Source organism: Macaca thibetana, chromosome 13 (genome assembly GCF_024542745.1).
Source record: "Macaca thibetana thibetana isolate TM-01 chromosome 13, ASM2454274v1, whole genome shotgun sequence".
NCBI classification, from domain to species: domain Eukaryota; kingdom Metazoa; phylum Chordata; class Mammalia; order Primates; family Cercopithecidae; genus Macaca; species Macaca thibetana.
Window position 1 is genome coordinate 27784917 of NC_065590.1, and position 20015 is coordinate 27804931.

Below are 20015 nucleotides of genomic sequence, written 5' to 3' on the forward strand. Positions count from 1 at the left end.
TCTTTTGGAGTTTCCAGTGTCTATTTCTCTCATGTTTGTGTTTGTATGTAACCAATGTTGAGCTTCCACTTATAAGTGAGAACATGTGGTATATGTTTTTCTGTTTCTGTGTTAATTCACTTAGGATAATTGCCTTCAGGTGGATTGGATAAAGAAAATGTGGTACAGGCGCACAATAGAATAATACACAGTCATAAAAAAGAATAAAAAATACTTTGGATAAATTATTATATGCATTTTGAAACTTAGAGAGCATATAATTTCCTAGAAAAGCTATCATACTCAAAAAAATAGGAAACTGAATAGATTCGTAGCCATTAATAAACTGAAATAGCAGCATATAATCTGTAGAAACTAAGTCAAACTAAATAACCATGCCCAAAATGTTTTACAAGGCATAGGACATGATATATTGAATAAGCTTACATAGCTCAGATAATTCCAGCCTTACACAAACCATCAGCAGAGCCTATAAATGGGGAAATTTCTATAGTTCATTTCTTGAATATATTATAACTTTTATACCAGAATCAGATAAAAATATATAGAAAAACAGAGCTAGAAGACTACATCAATTACAAAATTAGAAATGAGAGTCCCTCCAAAAATGTCAGAAATTCAAAATAAGCATATGTATAGTGTGACACGTAAATTCTTCATATTCAGGTTGAAAGTTATATTCCTTTAGTAATATAGTCTCAGAAGTGACATCCACTCACTCTGTGGTGTCCCACATATTACCTAGGCTTTGCTCATTCTTTTATATTCCTTTTTCTTTATTTTGGCTGTGTCACAGGCCATTGGTCACTCATATTTGGATCAGAATAAATCTCTTCAAATATTCTAAAGATTCTGACTCTTTTCATTGACATGATTTTGGTCTGGTTTTCCTTTAGGCTCTCATAGGACAGTGCTGAGTTCAATGCCTCACAATTGCTATACTTTCCCTCTCTCAGTGCTCAGCGATGCTCTCTGGACCACGCTAGTGTTGCTGGGGGTGGGTGAGGGCTGGTATCAGAGATTCAAGACTGTTTTTTCTATCTTCTCAGTGCCTCTTTCAGTAATTCAACCCTCCCGGAGGATGTGTCAGCTCTCCCAGAGGATGTGTCACCATTACCATTCAGTAATTCAGAGTTAAATCCAGGTACTAAGAGGGCTCATCTGACTTTTGGTTCTTATGAAGGTGTTTTTTTCTGGATAGATAGTTGTTAAATTGGTGTCCCTGCAGCAGGGGGACAATTGGCAGAGCCTTCTATTCTGCCATCTTGCTCTGCCTCTCAGAAAAATCCCTACAAAATTAATCTGTGGAAGTCCTAAAACTCAGTATTTCAGAATTTGAACGTATTTGGAGATAGGATCTTTAATGAGGGAATTAATATGCCTGTAGATTTTTATTTATCTAATTTATTATTTATTTATTTACTCAAGTAGCACCATTAACAAATCTTCTTGGTCTTCCAATCTCTAATTATTCTACCACCAATGAAGTCCTCTCTCTATACCTGACAATTCTTAAATTATCACTTCAGTCATGAAATCAACCTGCATATTTGAGAATAGATGTGGACTCCTTACACCCTAATTATGTAAATCCTTTCATAGTACCAACTATTCCTAGATTATTAGGAATATCTCTAGATTAACAATCCAGTTATTTCTTTAACACAAACTAGGTCCATGGTAACATGTAGGATATGGCTGAAATCTTTTTCTTCTTAACTTGTGATAAGAAAGGCCATCACATGTTCATAAGTGCAACAGGCATGGTATGTAAATGAGACTTTAAAAAGTAGCCAGGAAAAAGTAAGCTCTGAAATGTTGCAATCACTCCAACCCCAACCATTCAGACATAGGCTGTGGAATGAACAAATGCGGAAGACAGCACAGTGGGGACAACATGTTTATTTTTATTATTTCTGGAGACTGGGGGTGGGTAAGGTACTGAAGGTTACCGATGCAAATCAGTAGAGAAGAGAGGGTTTGAACTGAGTTGGAGATGTGGTCCAGTTTAATTTTTGACTCTGTAGTAATTGCAGGATCACTTCTATACGTCCATTTTCCAGTGCCTCTAGTTTTTGAACTTGCAGACAAAGGAAAACTTTTCTTCACAAGACACATCCTTCCATCCCTTGAATCCTAAGACACAATGAGAAGAGTCAGAATAAGGGGTTTGAAAGGAGTGTGGCCCCTCTCTGAATCTAGGACTCGGGACAAGAAACAAGAAAAAAACACTTCACCATTTCTTGGATGAGGATCTCACCTCATCTCTACCCCAGTTCCTATGTTCATCCCCAGAACTAAGCAGGAGGGAATGGTAAACAAATGGATGGATTCTCTGCCTTTTACCTGAGCTTGAAGTCAGGCTCACACAGTAGCCAGGATTGATACTGCTTGGGGATCCAATGACCCAGGATTTGTAGGAGACCAGGGACCCACTGCTCCAGTGCCAATGGCGATTCTAGATGGAGAAAGGCCAGAAGAGGGAAAGAGGTGACTTGGAAAACCTGGCCTGTGTGTACACTCAGTAACAGGACAAGCATAAGGTAAGAATAACCCTTATTGTTCCCATGAATAGAACATTTTTTCCTCTGCTTTTGCTTTAAGCTTCTCCTTTCCTGGAATGTCCAGTTCTCTCCCACTCTCACACAAAATGACAAATGTTCTGAAGTTGGTACAAAATAAATAAATAAATAAATAAAAGCTCATTATAGAATGTGGTTTCTTATTTTTCTCTCCTGAGACCCATGACCCTCATATTCACCATGCCACTGGTTGCCCATTAGTTGTTGGTATATTGTTTAGTATAACACCAGGCTCCCAAATGCCATAAGTAGGTTGTCCTCCACTAGTATCTTTTTGTATATAGTCTACAGAAGGATATTGTTCAAGAAAGACAATAATAAAATGGGTAAAAGGTGGTATATAAAGATGCTTTCCTAGAAGTAGATAGAGTTTATACATTAATGAATGCCCAGGACACTTAGAATATCCAGTTTCCACTCATCTCTCCTACTACCTACACTAAATCTCACTACCTCATACATCATAGGATCTCTAAAGAAGTCCCTTTTATTAAAAATAAGAAAGGATAAAAGCTGGTTGTAGAGTTCCCAAAGCTTAGACTTCCCTCTTTCTTCTCAAAATTGATAATCAAGAGATAAAAGAGGCTGCAGACTGACCTTTTTGGGGTCATAGAGGCCAATCCAGACATTGCCGTCATCAGTGCTACTCTCCTTAATCAGTGAGGCCACGAAGGCACCCTCCGCCTGGGTGAGCACAGACACCAGGTTGCCTGAATTCATGTTCTGGCAGTAGAGCTGTAGGTGAAGAAAATGGAGCACTCAGTGGAGGAGGAAAGTGTGAAGGATATACTGAGACCTTCCAGAGGATGTAACAGAAAAAGGACAGCACAGAAATGTCCCTGATGATGCTATCACTGACCACAGGCATCTCTGTGCTGAATGATGGGATAAAGTAGATTGGAAAGTTTTGGGCTGATGATCGGATAGGGAGGGGACTAGTCTCATCTCATATCAGCCACTGAACACACTGGAGAGTGGCAGCTTCCCCTCCCTTCATGAGCCTCCCTTCCCACACTGCTCTCCTCACTCACATCTGCATCAACCCAGGTCTCAAGGTCTTCATTAAAGTAGTAGCAGTAGGAGCCATAGGCATTGGTGCCTTCTGGGCAGCTGATACGGGCCTTGGGCAAGTCTGTCTGGACCTCTTGGCCTGGAAAAGAGAGACAATTAAGAAAGACCCTCAGAGCAGGGCAAAGGCTGGATGGTGAGGTAGGAGCTTCTAGGATTCTTTATAGGAAGAGAAGGATGCTATAGGTCATGAAGCGATTGGTCACTACTGCCCTCCTGCATCTTACCTATAGTCTCTCAAGATGTCTTTGCTCAAGACAAGAGCACACAATGAATAGGCTCATGAAATGTGTCCCCATTGTCCCTTTTATGTATGGGGCTCAGGCTTTTCTGCCTCAAAGTACTCAGGCTTCTGCCTGTCTCAAGCTTGTCTGGTTTCTCTACACACAAAGCTCTCCTCAGTTCCCCATTCCACTAATGACTGTCTGCATACAGACATCCCCAAACCCGCCATCATGAGTAGTGTTAATATGATAAACCAATGCCACCTGCAGTGCTCACTGATAAAGGGTCATTCTAAGTTCCATCTCTAACTCCCTAATGAGGTGAGGATGTTTTTGAATGGGATGAAATCAGCAATAAAGGTCATTGAAGAACAGAAAACAACCCTTGATGTTGACTCTGCTTTTTCTCACGTGAGCCCACATGCATGAGGATGGAGTGAAGGCTTCATGGCTGGGGTTGCGGAGGTCTGGGGGAAAAAATCTCACCTTGGCTCAGAGACAGAAACATCAGGCAGGAGATCAGAATGAAGCATGAGTTGGGCTGAGCCATGCTGAGCAGCAGTGAATCTTACTTAAGGATCAAATCAGCGAACTCTATAGAAGAACACAGGGAAGAGGGTTTCAGCGGTGAAGAGCAGAGCATGATTACCTTCCTTATAACTTCCTCTCTCTGGATTCCTGATGGCAGCAAGGCCATCTGAGATACTCACACCCTGAACATTTCTCTCTACAGGTTGGAGATTACACGGATCCTGTAACCCAGAAACACATTTGTCTCGTGCTTAGGCTTCATTACTGTGGAGACCTTTTGGTTAGAAAATTATCCTGAATATTCCCCAAGATGAAAGAGGAAGAACCCATGTTAGAGTTGCCCTCCTCCTGTAATGTCCACTTACCCGTTTGCTGGGTCTGAAGTGGCTTGTTGGGCCAGGCACTGGTTGGAGTTTTATTACAAGGTCTGAGAATAGAGCTGCGTAAATTAAGCAAGAGGTGGGGCAAGAAGTGAGGATCAGAGGGCCTACTTATGGCACTGAGACAGAGAGATTCTGGCATCCGAACTAGCTTCTTCCTGGCACTCACTGGGAATGACCACAAATGACATCAACTTACCACAAACAGATTGGCAAACTGTCCAAGTGCAAGTCAGGCTTTGCCTTTCCTCAGCAGCAACCAGGTGTCCAGTGCCTATGACCTTTAGTAGTTCTAGAAAGAGGAAAGGAGTAGATTTCCTTGTCCTTTCTGTAAAAATGGAGTCCCTTCTTTTATATTAAGTATAGGTAGGGGTAGAGGAAGAGTTGGCTGAGTCCACATGATTAAGCACAATTTGCTGGTTGCATGGGTTGTTCCTCTATTTCTTTTCTTTTCTCTCTCTCTCTTTCTTTCTTTCTTTCTTTCTTTCTTTCTTTCTTTCTTTCTTTCTTTCTTTCTTTCTTTCTTTCTTTCTTTTTTTTTTTTTTTTTTTTTTTTTTTTTTTGAGAAAGAATCTCACTGTCACCCAGGCTGGAGGGCAGTGGTGCAATCTCAGCTCACCTCTGCCTCCCAGGTTCAAGCGATTCTTCTGCCTCAGCCTCTCGAGTAGCTAGGATTACAGGCACATGCCACCATGCCTGACTAATTTTCTGTATTTTTTGTAGAGATAGGATTTCACCAGGCTGGTCTCGAACTCCTGACCTCAAGCAATCTGCCCGACTCGACCTCCCAAAATGCTGGAATTACAGGCATGAGCCACCGTGCCCTGCCATTCCTCTATTTCTTTTCAGGTTCAGGAACTCTCAAGACCTACTTCTTAAGATGTCAAGCCTTAAGAGTTACATACATGTAAACCAATATGTCCAGCCAGGTTTTAGTATAAGTAGCTAGCCTGATATAGGCATTCTCCAAGTCGAAGCAGGTGGGAACTGTACAGTGAGCTAATGCTTAAGAAAGCTCAAAATAGCTGGATATGAGGGTAGGCTTCATTGAAGAATTCGGTATAAAATTAAAAATCTCTTAAAGTCACAGATGATGTGATGAAATTGAGCATTTAGCAGAATCAACTGAGTATTTAGTGGAATCGTCATCCAAAAAAAAAAAATTCGGAATGGAATATTAGAAAAAAAAACTAACCTAAATGTTCACAGAGACAGGTGTATCAATTGTCATAAATAGGTAATGTATTATAAGATACTAAACACATTAAAGCAAATAAGCTAGATATTTATCAACATGGCTTGGTTTCAAAAACATAAAGTTGAATACAAAACTGTCAGTTGCAGGAAGTTATAAACTATTTAATAAAATGTATAGATTCTTTAAAAAGATAGCAATTAACATTGTATAATTTTTTGGTCAATTCACATGTAGTTTAAAGAATAAAAATCTGAAATTCAAGAATATACATAACCACTTATATTATTTGCATAGAGAATTCAGAGTGAGTTTTTAAATCTTTCCTTTGTTTTATAAAAGCTAAAGATTTTAAACAAAGATGACAAATATTAATAGTATTTATTCCAAATGATAGCTTTATACATAGTTGTAAATTTAGTCCATTTAACTTCTGCATTTACTAAAATGAGTTATGCTTTCTAAAAACCTTAGCACCAGTGAAAGATGTCTTTCTTGTTTCTATAAATAAGAGGCTAAGTCATGCTCTATAGAGTTACCAAAGGATAGAGTAGGGAGGAATCCAGTATATTTGGTACCATCACAGGTTGATATGATAAAAAGTAAAGACACAATTAATTAAACAAAAATTAAAACAAAACATTTTGTGGTATTTCTTAAAAATATGAGTTCATCTATATTTCAAGAACATTCCAAACAAGCAATGACTTTCCTGGTATAAAGGATCTAATACTTTATAGTGCCTACTAAAATATATTATTGCTAGTGTGATATAAAAGAGAGATATAAAACAAATAATAATTGAGAGAGTACTCTCATAAAAACCTTTATTGCCCTAAATAGCTCTGTCCCTATTGAGATACCCTTATTGCTTGCATATATGACTGGCCAAATTCCACATGCAAGACAAAAAAAAATTTAGGACATTTACGGGCAGCCACTGTGGTTCCAAAGTGATGCCCTTTTCAAGGAGGTCATAGTTCCTATTCCTTCAATGCTGATCTCGTTTTCCTCAGTAACTCTAGGTTCTTTCCTCTGACTGAGTTTTATGACATTCTCATAAGCTTGTTTAAATCTTTTTACCGAATTCACTCTGAAAGTCATCTCATAGGTGAAAATCACTACCCTGCCCATCTAGTGTTAATGTAGCCTCAAGTGGGGCAATGTCTTGATATGCCTTAATAAGACTTAGGAAGTTTCAAGGCTCTGGCTAATTTTTGGTGCTTTTGGCCATCTCCTTGTAGATATTCCCTCCTTTCCACCCCTGTAATAAAAATTTTACACTTATGAAGGAGAGTTAATCTCCCTCTTTTTTTGGTCCTTGGCAGACCTGTGAATACTGCAAACATTAGACCTAAGAGGAAATTTGGTGAAGTAGTACCAGGTTCACTGAGGACCTTCCATGGTCTATTTGTGCTCTGCAGATGTAAGAAATCCTTTCTACAACTTAGCTTCCTTTCCTTACCAAGAAAGTTCCAGTTTATGCAACACAAGCTTTCACTGCCATGTTCTTTATGCCAGATACTATTCTAAATGTTTTACCAGTAAGAACCCACTTAATCCCATGCCATTCTGAAAATACAGGTGCTATTTGCAGCCATATTTAAGATATGAAGAAACTGAAGATGAGAAATGGCTTAAGTAATTTACTTAATATAAAACATCTACTATGTAGTGAAGCAAAATTCAAATGTAAGTGTGAGTTTTGCTTTAAGGTCATTTAGTTATCACAAATATCCTTCTGAATTCCCTTGATTTACCTCCACATTCAACCCAGAGCTCTGACTGATTTAACCAAATAACTAAGTTAGAAAGAATGATTAAGGCATAGTATTTGTTAGCACAACAGGGTGACTATAGTAAAAGATAATTTAATTGAAAATTTTAAAATAATGAAGACGCATACTGCAGTGTGTTTATTAGGCATTGCATGCTTACAATAAAATATCTCGTGTAACCCATAAATCTATATTCCTACTATGTACGCAGAAAATGAAAAATAAATAAGTAAATAAACAACCACTCAGCAATCACAGCCATACCACAAGCCCCAAAGGATGAACTTAAAAGGTTTGTAAATATAAGATACCAAGCCCCCAATCCTTCACCCACAATTTAATTGGACTTTTACATACACTAGCATGACAATCATGTCTGTTTCTGTGTTTGGCACAGAGGGAACTGTTCTTTACCACATTAGCACAGATAGGAGCCAGCCTCACCAAAAGTCACACAACAAAGGGGTCAGAAAATTTGAAGTTTTGATGGAATCTTGGAAGGTTAGGAAACAAGCCAGGATCTCTTTTCTCCCTTCCTCATGTCTCAGCACTTGTCTACAGAAATAAAAGCCACAAACACACTAAGAAAAAACTAAACTCTTACAGAAAACCGTCCATGATCTCTTAAAGTCTTGCATCCCTGAAGAGTTAGAAACCCGTATACTAACAAGCTTCCACTTATTTACATTATTTAATATGAATAAGGAATCTCAGAAAAGTTGTAAATTCCTCAAATCAAAAAAGAGAAGCTCTTTTTCTTTAGATCTCTCCTCTATAAAATAAGCATTTAATTTAAATTCCAAGCAGAGGGCAAGGAGAAAATTCACAGGCCTTGTAAAGGGCACTGACACAAGTTCAGCCTCGGGGGGCCTCTTCCTGGCAAACCCAGGAGTAGTCATGCATGAGGTCCTTTCTCATAAACAGCTTGGTAAACTCTGCAAGTCAAAGGCAGGCTTTGCCCTTCACCAGCAGCAACCAGATGCCCAGTTCCCATGGCCCTGAGCAGCCCAGGAAGAAGCAGAGACCTTCCAGGAATAGTGATGCTGGGTGTGAAGGGAGGACTCTGGGAGGAGGGGCAGTGAGTGGTGTGAGCCTGGAGCAGGACCATCTGTGGGACAAGGGACAAGGGAGGCAGCAGGACAAGATGTGGAGCATCCTGCTTTTGGGGCAGTGGGGAAAGGGAGCCACACATTCATGGCATGCTAGCGTCATTTACCACGGAGGCCTCCTCTCCTGACAAGGCAAGCCCCAAAAGGAGCCTGTGGAAAGAGAAACTCCCATGGAAGAAGCTGATGGTTTCTGGGGACTGCACCTTACACCTCACTTCCTCAAATTAATAAATCAACTCTAATGCCTCTTCAGAACTGTTGCCAGATACAATGAGGAGAAAGGAGAGGGGAGTAAAGATGGGATGATGCATTCAGCAAAGACGCTGCTGACTGTCTGCTAAGCACATAACAGCAATGATTAAAGCTTAAACTATAACTCCTCTCTGTACTTGCACAATACCTTCAAATGCACTTTCCTAGTCTAGAGTATTTCTATTATATTATCCCATTAAAGCAAGCATATATATTTTAATTTTTATGTTCTTAGAAATATTTTTACAAGTATTAAACATGTTAACTTAAAAAAAATATCTACATTGAACATAAATACCTTAAGCACCAAAAGATGAAGTGACTTGCCCAAGGTCACACAGGATTCACAGAAAGTAACACAGCCAGAATTTGGGTCCAATAAATCTGACACCAGTGTCTATGTTCTCTATCTGTCCGTTCTATTGCCCACCCTGCAAAAGCTGTAAAATTCTAAAACAACTGGAAAGAATGGAGTGTTATAAGTAGATGGGATCACATGTAATTAAACTGTCCCTCTCATAAGAGGGCAGGTGTGCAGAGAATTTAAGTATCTGAACCTCTATCCAGTGGTGGTGAGAAAAAGCATTAACTCCAATCTACTTCTCAACCCTCTGTTTCTTCTACCACTTTGCTCTGTCCTTTTTCTGCAGACTCCAGCACCTATTTTACTCATGGTTATTTTGTAAAATCTTTCCATCCACAACCTCATCTCCATAGGAAAGCTAGAGTGATTGCCATACCCTTCTCTGGGTGTCTACAGTCTCTCAAGTTTCCTGACCACTATCCCACTCCCTCCATTTACATACCTCACAGACAGATAAAGTCAAACTCAGTTTTGTGAAAACATTGTCTCTAGTTTCTAGTCTCTGGGTCAGTTAAATAACCAACTGAGGTTACTGACAAGGTTTGATTTCTTTTCTTTTCTTTCCATTTTTGTTTGTTTGTTTTCTTTTGAGATTTCCAAGGAGGAATCATTCTGACAATGACTATTGTCAACTGTTCACTGTAAGCCTATGGGCCGGAGGGCCAACATTTGTTTGGGAAAAAATACAACAGTTTTGAACTTCAGGATGTAAGTGAATTACCCTTTGTAGTGAGAAGAGGAAAAAAAAAATAGCTCAGAGCTCTGACCTATGTGAGATATGCAAAATTTATCAGGCCCAGAGAGGCATGAGTGTGGAAGTTTGGTCATACCCCTTCACACCCATGCCTGGGGGCAACTGCTTAAGGGCATTTAGTTCCTGACTAGCTGCCTCACTTACTATCCTGATATTTTTTATACAAACTATAATTTATAACCTGTAAATAGTCTTTGTTATTAATGTAAATTATTAGTAAAGAACTTAGGAATTGCCTCTTTTTTTTTTTTTTCCTTTAAAAACCCGATGATAACTGCTGCTAATTGGAGCATATATTCAGGAAAACTTGAATTTATGCTCCCCTGTTGTAGTCCTCAAACTTGGCCCAAATAAACTCTCTACTTATATTACTTTTGCCTCATTTTTCCTCTTTAGTTTGACAGTAGGACTAAAGAATCCCTGAACCATAAAACATGAAAAGCAAAACCAATATCTATGTTCAGAGAACCCACTTGTTGAATGGCATTGTCCTTTTCAAATACAGAAGGCACAGAACTAGCAGAAATATAAACTGCTATAACATATGAAGCTGAGGAATAGAAGTAGAGTTTCAGAACCCAAACTGGATTTTCTCTCAAGTGAAAAGATCCTTTCCTCAGAGGATCAATGATATGCCTCCAAGGCAAGGTAAATTCACGAATCTAAATTAAACCCATAATGTATTTCTGGCTATGAACTGATGAAAAGTGTAAGACAGATAACCACATAACCTTTAAACAAATGTCATTATGTCAGTTGAGAAGATGAATGAAGGTTTCAGAAGAATGAAGACAGTAAGAGAATCACGGAAAATTATCAAGTTTATCCTCTCTAAATTCAGGTCGACATTTAATTGAACATTGTAATCATATTTACATGGACCTTTAAGAAGTGATTGAGCCATGAAGCCTCTGTTCTCATAGTTGAGATTAACACCATTATAAAATGGCTAGTTTCATTCCCTTTTGCTTCTTTGCCCTTCAGTGTTTTGCCATATCATGAAACAGCAGGAAAGCCCTTGAAAGATTCCAGCATCTTAATAATGAACTTCTAAGTCTCTGGAACTGTTAGAAAATAAATTTCTGTTTATTATAAATTATCCAGTCTCAAGTGTTTTGTTCTAGCTGTAGAAAATGGACTAAGGTAGAAATTTGTACCAGAAGTGGGGTTGTTACTATTAGAAACACCTAAAAACGTGTGTCAGATTTGGAACTGAGTAATGGGCAGAGGGCAAAAGAGTTTAGAGGATCAGGCTAGAAAAAAGCCTAGATTGCTATTAACAGAGTGTTAAGGGCTACGCTGGTGAGGGCTCATGAAGAGGAGAGCTATAGGCTAAACCTAAATCATCAGTGAGATTACTTGCGTGGTTTTGAAGAGAATAATAGCAATATGAATGGTAGAGGTAATTCTGATGAGATCCCAGATGGAAATGCAGAACATGTTATTGCACAAAGACGTGAAGGTTATCCTTTTTACTAAGTGGCAACGAATGTGGCTGAATGGTCTTTGTGTCCCAATGGTCTTTGTGTCCCCGTATGAAAGGCAGAATTTAAGAACCACAGGTTAGGATATTTGGTGGAAGAAATATCTAAGTAGCAAATTGTTGAGGATGCTGCATGACTTTTTTAAACTGTCAATAGTAAAACTTGAGAAAAGGGAAAAAATTAAATATGAAATGCATATTGAAAAGGAAGCAGAAAGTAAAGATTAGGAAAATTCTTAGTCTGGCTGTGTTTTTAATAAAGAAAAGGCATATTCAGAAAAGAAAAACCTAGGGTGTGGCCAAATTTTGATAAGGAGATTAGCTCCCATCACAAGCCCAAAATGCCAATGTCTGGAGAACAGAATTAGATCAAAAGAGGCGTCTTGGGAGCCCTTGGGACCTTGTTGCTCATCACTCAGGGCTTCCTCAAGTCTCTGATTCCTGCATTCCTGAGCAGCTCTTTTAAGCCATCTCAGAAAAGGCTTACAGAAGCCCAGTTGTGGTGCTGGCCATCACTCCAGAAGGTACAGGGTATAAGTTTTGATGGTGTCCATAGAGTCTTAATTCTCCAGGATTGCTGATGGTAAGAGCTAGATTTCAAAAAACGTGTCAGGGAGCCTCAGGGCCCAAAGAGAGAACTGACACAGGTGTAAGTCCACCACAGAGATTACCCACTAGGACAATTCCTAATGGAACATCAGTGGGTGAGTTGCTAGGCAAATAGTTGTTAAACATAAGCAGGAGGGAAGAACTCCTGACAAAAGGGAGGTTTGAAAAATTTTACACCCCAGAGATTACCTAAAACAGGCATGCTAAATATAAGCAGAAAAGAGGAAATAAACTCTCTGTTCTCTATTTTCCTTCAATACATTCTCTTTTTTGGTTAAATCAATCACTTAGCAGAACTCTTCCTCCAATTAAAACTAAAAATAAAAAATTCCTGCACTTCCCAATAACAGTTTGAAACCCCAGCTGCAGAGAGCTTTGGGGATAATATTCCAGCCTGCGAGAGCTGCTGCATTGGTTGCTCCCAGAAAAGCCATGGAGGCCCATCCCTTGTCCCAGTCTGTACTGATGATGGTACTTGGAGTCAAAACAGAAAATTCTCACACCTTAGGATTTAATTTTTTTTTTTTTTTTTTTTTTTTTTGGTGGGGGTTGGGATTTAGTTGGAGTTTGCTAATTCTTTTTATTTTCTGTTGCTCTTTTGCTATGAAATTGTCTATCCTATGCCTGTCCCACCATACATTTTAGAAACATATAATTTTTTGATTTCACAGCTGGAAGAGAATTTTCCTTAGAATGAATCATAACCTGAGTCTTACATATATCCAATTTTGATGATATTTAGATGAGAATCTAGACCATAGACTTTTAAGATTATGCTAGAATGAGTTAAGACCAGGAGCTACTGGGTTAAGTACTTTATATGTGAGAAGTACATGAGTTTTGGGGGTGACAGGGGCAGAATGCTGTAATTTGAATGTTTGTCCCTTCAAAAATTCATGTTGAAATTTAATTCCCACTGTAACAGTGTTAAGAGATGTCATTTTAAGTGACAATTAGGCCATGAGTGTAAGATTCTCCCTGGGACCTGAACCCTTAAGGAGATGAATAACTCCTCCCTTCGCAGGCCCAGTCCCAAGGCGCAAGGCTACTTGCACCAGCAGCCTGTGCCAGCAAGATAGCAGAAGCAGGAAGAGAGCCAGCTGGAAGACACCTACCCCTTAAGATGGAGAAAGACGCCATCTGGGTCCAACCTAGCAGTTACTTCAGACTAGAGCACCTCCTGTTTACAGGAGACTAAAAAACCTTTGACCCGTCCTCACTTGGGGCTGACGCCATTTTAGGCCTCAGCCATCCTGCACCCAGGTGCTCATTAAAACAGTATGTTGCTCCACACTACCTCATGTTGTCTGTTGGCGGGCTGTCAGGGTTTCAAGTGATACAAAAACCTTACATCTGGTGCGGAAACCCAGGAGGGGCTCAGGTCTGCATCCTCCATGGACCTACAACTCCACCCCAGAGAGCAGGCCACAGCAGCTGCACAAACGAAGCTCCTCGGTCTCCAGTTGCTTCTCTATGCATGCATATCGGTCACTGATCTCACTTACTGGTAAATATCCCTGGGAACCCCGTTAACAGGGAAGAATCCGCACGGCCTCTCTTGGTTTCTTTGGTCCGAAAATCCAACACTGGTCCAAGAAGGCTCTGGCATGTGCCAGGCAGTTGCTGATCATCTGGTGTTAAGGGGTCGCCTCTTAGCCATTTGATCCTGTTCCGAGAACGAAAAAGACAGCGGTGACGATTGCTCCTTTTATCATCTCCCTCCGGCTGTACAGGACGGTCTCCATTTTCCCTGTTCTCCCCAGCCTACCCTCTGTTATGGAAAACTCCTCGTCCTCCATTCCAAAAAACAGCATTCTAGGCTGCCTCATAAGAAACCTGCAAGCCTTAGGCCTCAGGCAAGATATCCACCCTATGCACCTTGTCTTTTTTTTTTTTTTTTTTTTTTTTTTTGCAATACAGCCTGGCCGCAGTACAAATTAAATAACGGGTCCAAATGGCCCGCAAATATAACATTTAACTTTACAATTTTTAACTGAGTTAAGCAATTATTGCCAACGACTGGAAAAATGGGGAAAAAATTCCTTATGTCCAGGCCTTTGTGCACTAAAATTACTACCCGACCTCTGCAATCCTTACCTACCTCTTCAAATCCTTCCCCTCCATTCTCACCGCCCTGATCACCTTTCTCCTCCCGACCCTCTCTCTTTTACCTCATTCGATCCAACAGACTGCTGTCCACCCCTTCCAGCCCATACCTCCTCTTCTCAACTGTCTTCTTTAACCCTCCAAACCTCCTTATTCTCTCCTCAGCCGCCACCTTAACAGTCGCCCTCTTCCCAGCCACCATCTTCTCAGCCACCATCTTCCCAGCCGGCATCACCTCCAAAAGTAACCACTTCTTTTCCTACACCATCCTCTCCCCGGGACAACTCTAGCATTGTCTGTACTAATTCTCCTTCTTCACCCCCCGCTCTCCTGAAGCCTGTAAAACCATCCCACCACCTTACGCCCCTATCTATCCTCCACTGCCCGTCAACTCAACCCCCCTTCCCCCTTCAAACCCTGAGCAGGAACTACTTCTGGCTTCTTTCTTCTTTCCCACCTATACTGGCTCAGGCACCATCTTTGGCCCATGCCCTACCCTTACTTCAGTGCCAGTGCTAGAATGCCCCCTTTGGGAAGTGGCAGGAACTGAAGGTATTGTTAGTGCATGTTCCCTTCTCCCTCACTAATGTCTCTCAAATTAACAAAAGACTCGGTTCATTTCCAGAAGACCCTACCTTTTATATTAGAGAGCTTCAGTACCTTACCCAGTCTTATAAACTAACCTGGCATGACCTCTGCGTTATCCTCTCTTCCACCCTCACCCCAGAAGACCAGGACCGGACCATATCTGAACCTTAGCTCGGGCACATGCTGACACAATTCATCACCAAGCTCCTGCCCTGCCTACTGGCACGGAGGCAGTCCCCAGCCAGGACCCCCACTGGGATTATTAAGATGGGGCCTCTGGATGGCGCCATCAAGACCACATAATTATGTGCCTCCTTGCAGGACTAAAAATGGGTGCCCATAAAGTGGTAAACTATGAAAAACTTTCAGAAATCACCCAAGGTCCTGACAAAAACCCAGCCCTTTTTCTCTCTCGTTTAACTAAAGCCATGAGAAAGTATACCAACCTAGACCCAACCAGCCCAGAAGAAACTATTTTAAACCTTCAGTTCATTTCCCAATCCACCTGTGATATTAGGTGCAAGCTTCAGAAGCTTGACGACAGCCCTCAAACCCCTCAACAAGACCTTTTTAATTTAGCCTTCAAAGTCTTTAACAGCTGTGATGAGAAAACTGAAAGGCAAAAACAGGCAGAGTTTCAAATGCTTACCTCAGCCATCAGGGGCCTTGCAGGCCCCCGGGGCCGCAGCTCCAGATGGAAGCCTCCAAGCAATCCACCTCCACCTGGCAACTGTTTCAAGTGCAGCAATAAAGGCCACTGGTCCAGACAATGCCCAAATCCAGGTATGCCCACCAGCCCATGTGCCCTCTGCCGAGGACCCCACTGGAAGTCGGACTGTGAGTGGCCCCTGCAAGGACTGCCCCCATCCCTTCCTGAGCCAGCCAAAACCTCCTGCTCAGATCTCATCAGCCTTGCCACTGAAGACTGACGGTGCCCTGAAATGGGTGCCCCGGCAACTACCATTGCTTCATCCGAGCCAAGGGTAACCCTGATGGTGGCAGGTAGGCCAGTATGCTTTTTTAAAAATTAATATCAGGGCAACCTACTCTGCTTTACCTAATTTTTCAGGACCCACCCAGTCCTCCTAAGTCTCTGTTGTGGGAATTGATGGACAAGTCTCCAAACCCTGAGCCACCCCTCCACTTTTCTGCTCCCTGCACACTTTTTCCTTCACTCACTCTTTCTTAGTCCTGCTCTCATGCCCAGCTCTGCTCCTAGGCAGCGACATCCTTTCAAAACTCCACGCTCTTCACTTCCACATTCCCCATGGTACCCAACACATCCACCCAGACCCCTCCAGTGCTTCTAGCTTTCTTCTACTCCTTCAACCTCCCACCCTAAAACATGCAACCTTTCCTTATCCCCCATCCGTAGTTAATCCCGCTGTTTAGGATACTTCCACACCCTCAGTCACAGAACACCACACCCCTGTCCGCATTACCCTTAAAAAGGCCACCCAGTTTCTATCACAGAAGCAGTATCCCATCCTCCAAGCAGCTCTCATAAGCCTAAAGCCTATCATTTCTCGCCTCCTCACCAGTCACCTACTCCACCCAACAGACTCCCCTTTTAACACAACAATTCTGTCAAAAAGCCAGAAGGAACTTATCGCTTAGTCCAGGACCTCAGGCTCTTTAACCAAGCTGTACTTCCAGTAGTTCCTAAGTCATACACTTTACTTTCTGCAATTCCCTCCAATACCACCCATTTTCTATCCTAGGTATAAAGGATGCTTTTTTTCACAATGTCTTTACACCTTAATTCCCAATGCCTCTTTGCCTTTATGTGGGAAACCCTGACACCCACAGTTCACATCAGCTCACCTGGTGCGTACTACTTAGAGGCTTCAGAGACAGCCCCCAACCTTTTTAGACAGGCCCTTGCTTGCGACCTCTCTACCTTATCCCTAAAACCATCCACTCTCCTCCAGTGTGTTAATGATCTGCTCCTGTGTAGCGCCTCTCAAAAAGATTGCAATGCCCATACTCTCTCTCTCTTTTAAACTTCTTGGCAGAACGGGGGCATTACGTCTCCCCTAAAAAGGCACAAATATGTACTCTCTCTTACCCTGTGTACCCAAGGGCTCACAACCGACCGCATATCCCTCCTCCAGTCCCTCCCACCTCCACAAACTAAGCAAGAAATTCTCTTTTCTGGGACTAGTGGGATATTTTAGGCTCTGGGTTCCCTCCTTCGCTCTACTTACCAAACTGTTCCAAGCTGCTAAAGGCCCTCTCCATGAGCCTTTAAAACCTGCATAGCTTATTTACTCAACCTTTCCATCTACTCCAAAAGGCTCTCATCTCAGCCCCCATCCTCACTCTCCCAGACCTCACCAAACCTTTCTCCCTGTATACCGACAAATGGTGTGAAGTTACACTGGGTGTTCTAACCCAGTCTAAGGGACCTAGCCTCCAGGTTGTTGCCTACCTCTCTAAACAGCTTGAAGCCACAGTTCTCAGATGGCCTGACTGCCTCCGAGCATTGATGGCAGCTGAGCTGCTGCCCTCACCCTTAAAAGCCTAAAACTATCTCTCCATGCCAATCTAACAGTTTATTCACCCATAACGTCAAAGACATGTTAGCTCACTGCAGTGTACTCTCATCTATGCCCCACGTCTCCTTCAACTGTATGCTCCATTCGTAGAAACCCCCCAAATCACCATACTAACCAGCTCCCGTTTAAACCCGGCCATGCTCTTACCTGAAGCTACAGCCAACCAAGACCCTACACACTTCTGTGTGAACACTGTTCAAACCTTTCTTACACATTTTCCAAACCTAACAGACCAACCCCTCCCAGATGCCTCCTTTACTTGGTTTGTAGATGGTAGCACCTTCCTACATTAAGGATGCCGGAATGCTGGCTATGCTATAGTATCACTCCCCACCCCTCAACACACACTATTGAAGCCAATCTGATCCTCCTAGGCACCACCGCCCAAAAAGCTGAACTCAACCCCCTCACTCGAGCTCTCACTCTAGCAGCCAGACGCAGATCAACATATATTCAAATTATCATTATGTACCACATAGTCCACTCACACTCGTCCATCTGGAAAGAATGGGGTTTCCTAACTGCAGAAAACATCCCTGTCATAAATGACTCTCCCATCAGCAAGCTCCTTCAAGCTGCCAGGCTCCCACAGAAAGTTGCCATCATTCATTGCAGGGGCCACCAAACCCCAGACAATCCTATATCGGCCAGAAATGCTTTAGCAGATCAGGTAGCCAAACAAGTAGCCCTACAAACCTATGCAAGGCCAGTTTCTGTCCCTGTCCTTGTTCTCTCCTCTTTACTCCTGAGAAGAAAAAGAGAACTTCTGAGCCCAAAACCTTCAAAAGCAAAGACCATGGTATGTCAAGGAAGGGCACTTTGTTCTTCCTCACTCTCAAAGTCTTCATCATCTCCAAAGCCTCCACTCTTTCCATATTGGTTACAAACCTCTCTTGCAACTTCTCTGCCCTATTCTCACTTGTCCTCACATTTCCAGCCGTGTTCAAAAAAATTACCCAGTCCTGCTCTATCTACCACTCAGTGTCACCCCAGGGCTCCCTCCAGCCACCGCCTTTTCCTACCCACCAAGCCCAGGGCCAGATACCCAGGCAAGATTGACAAGTAGGCTTCACTCGATAAATGCCGCCCGATAAATGGCTCCTCTGTCTTCTAGTCTTTGTCCGTACTTTCTCTGGGTAGGTAGAAGTGTTCCCAACAACTTCAGAAGGTGCAAATATCCTCACACTAACTCTCATCATGCATATAATTTCCCTTTTTGGACTCCCAACATCCATCCAGTCTGATAACAGGCCCCCCTTCATCAGCCAAATTACCCAAGGCATCTCTACATCCTTAGAAATAAAGTGGGTTCTCCACACACCCTACAGGCCTCAATCTTCAGGCAAAGTTGAAAAAATTAACTGTGTCCTTAAAGCCCAACTCACCAAGCTGGCTCTAGAAACCCACCAGTTGTGGACAAAAAATCTCCCTTTCACCCTCATGAGACTCCACGCAACACCAAAAGCACCCTCATTTTATAGTCCCTTTGAAATCACGTGTGGCTGAACTTTTGTCTTAGGGCCTCCACCCTTACCAGACTTTGAGCCACTCAGGAATTACCTCCCCTCCTTAATCCAGACACGGTTTTTCATTCATGAAGCAGCAAATGTGGACCCTGCCTCTCCTGTCGACACCTCCTTGTCCTCTCAACATAATTGTCTTGCAAGCACAGATGTGTTTATCTACCAACCTGACCCCCACCCAAAAGCTACAACCAAAGTGGACAGGCCTCTACACTGTGATACTCAGCACACCAACTGCAGTGAGAGTCCAAAGACTCCCCCACTGGGTCCATCGTACCAGGGCCACGCACCCCCAAGGCTACATCTTCCTCCAAAACATTAACAGCGGGCAACATCCTTGGAGTCCCTGTATACAATAACCTAAACAAAGAAAAATGATCCTTAAAGGTAGGAGGAAGCCAAAGATGGCAATGGGACAAATAGCCTCTGCAACAGATCATGGAGTATAATGGTCCTGCCACTTAGGCTGAGGATGGTTCCTGAGGTTATCGCACTCCTATATATATGCTAAATAGAATAACTAGACTACAGGCTATTGTAGAGATAATCACTAACCAAACCCACTTCAGCCCTGGAAGTGCTCGTGCAACAACAAAACCAAATGCATGCGGCAATTTATCAAAACAGGCTAGCTAGCACTAGACTACTTATTAGCAGAAGAGGGTGGAGTCTGTGATAAGTTTAATATCTCTAATTGCTGTCTTAACATAGACAATAATGGAAAAGTGGTCTAGACATTGCTTCAAACATCAGAAAAGTAGCCCATGTACCAGTCCAGAGCTGGAAGGGATGGGACCCAACAAACCTTCTAGAAGGGTGGTTCTCTAATTTAGGAGGATTTAAAACGCTGGTAAGGACAGTAATCTTCATCATTGGGTTCCTCTTGTTTCTCCCCTGTGTTACCCCACTGA

At 42.1% G+C, this 20015-nt stretch overlaps 1 protein-coding gene across 1 annotated transcript; it reads right to left on the reverse strand.

Annotated features, from left to right (window-relative positions):
- Positions 1–1894: 1894 nt before the first annotated feature.
- Positions 1895–4463, reverse strand: LOC126933372 (lithostathine-1-alpha-like). Its single transcript, XM_050752984.1, has 5 exons — positions 4361–4463; positions 3614–3732; positions 3180–3317; positions 2347–2458; positions 1895–2136 (listed from the first exon to the last, which is right to left on the reverse strand). Exons 1-5 carry the CDS (start codon positions 4422–4424, stop codon positions 2069–2071), a joined length of 501 nt encoding a protein of 166 aa, XP_050608941.1. The 5' UTR covers positions 4425–4463; the 3' UTR covers positions 1895–2068.
- Between the last annotated feature and the right edge of the window lie 15552 nt (positions 4464–20015).

Bases quoted from the DNA above. Each gene is read 5' to 3' on its own strand.
- LOC126933372 (XM_050752984.1), bottom strand. From the start codon at position 4,424: ATGGCTCAGCCCAACTCATGCTTCATTCTGATCTCCTGCCTGATGTTT. The intron at 3,733-4,360 runs GTGAGATTTTTT...TCTCTTTTCCAG, and splicing joins GTTTCTGTCTCTGAGCCAAG to GCCAAGAGGTCCAGACAGAC. The intron at 2,459-3,179 runs GTCAGTCTGCAG...TTCTCCATCTAG, and splicing joins GCCTCTATGACCCCAAAAAG to AATCGCCATTGGCACTGGAG.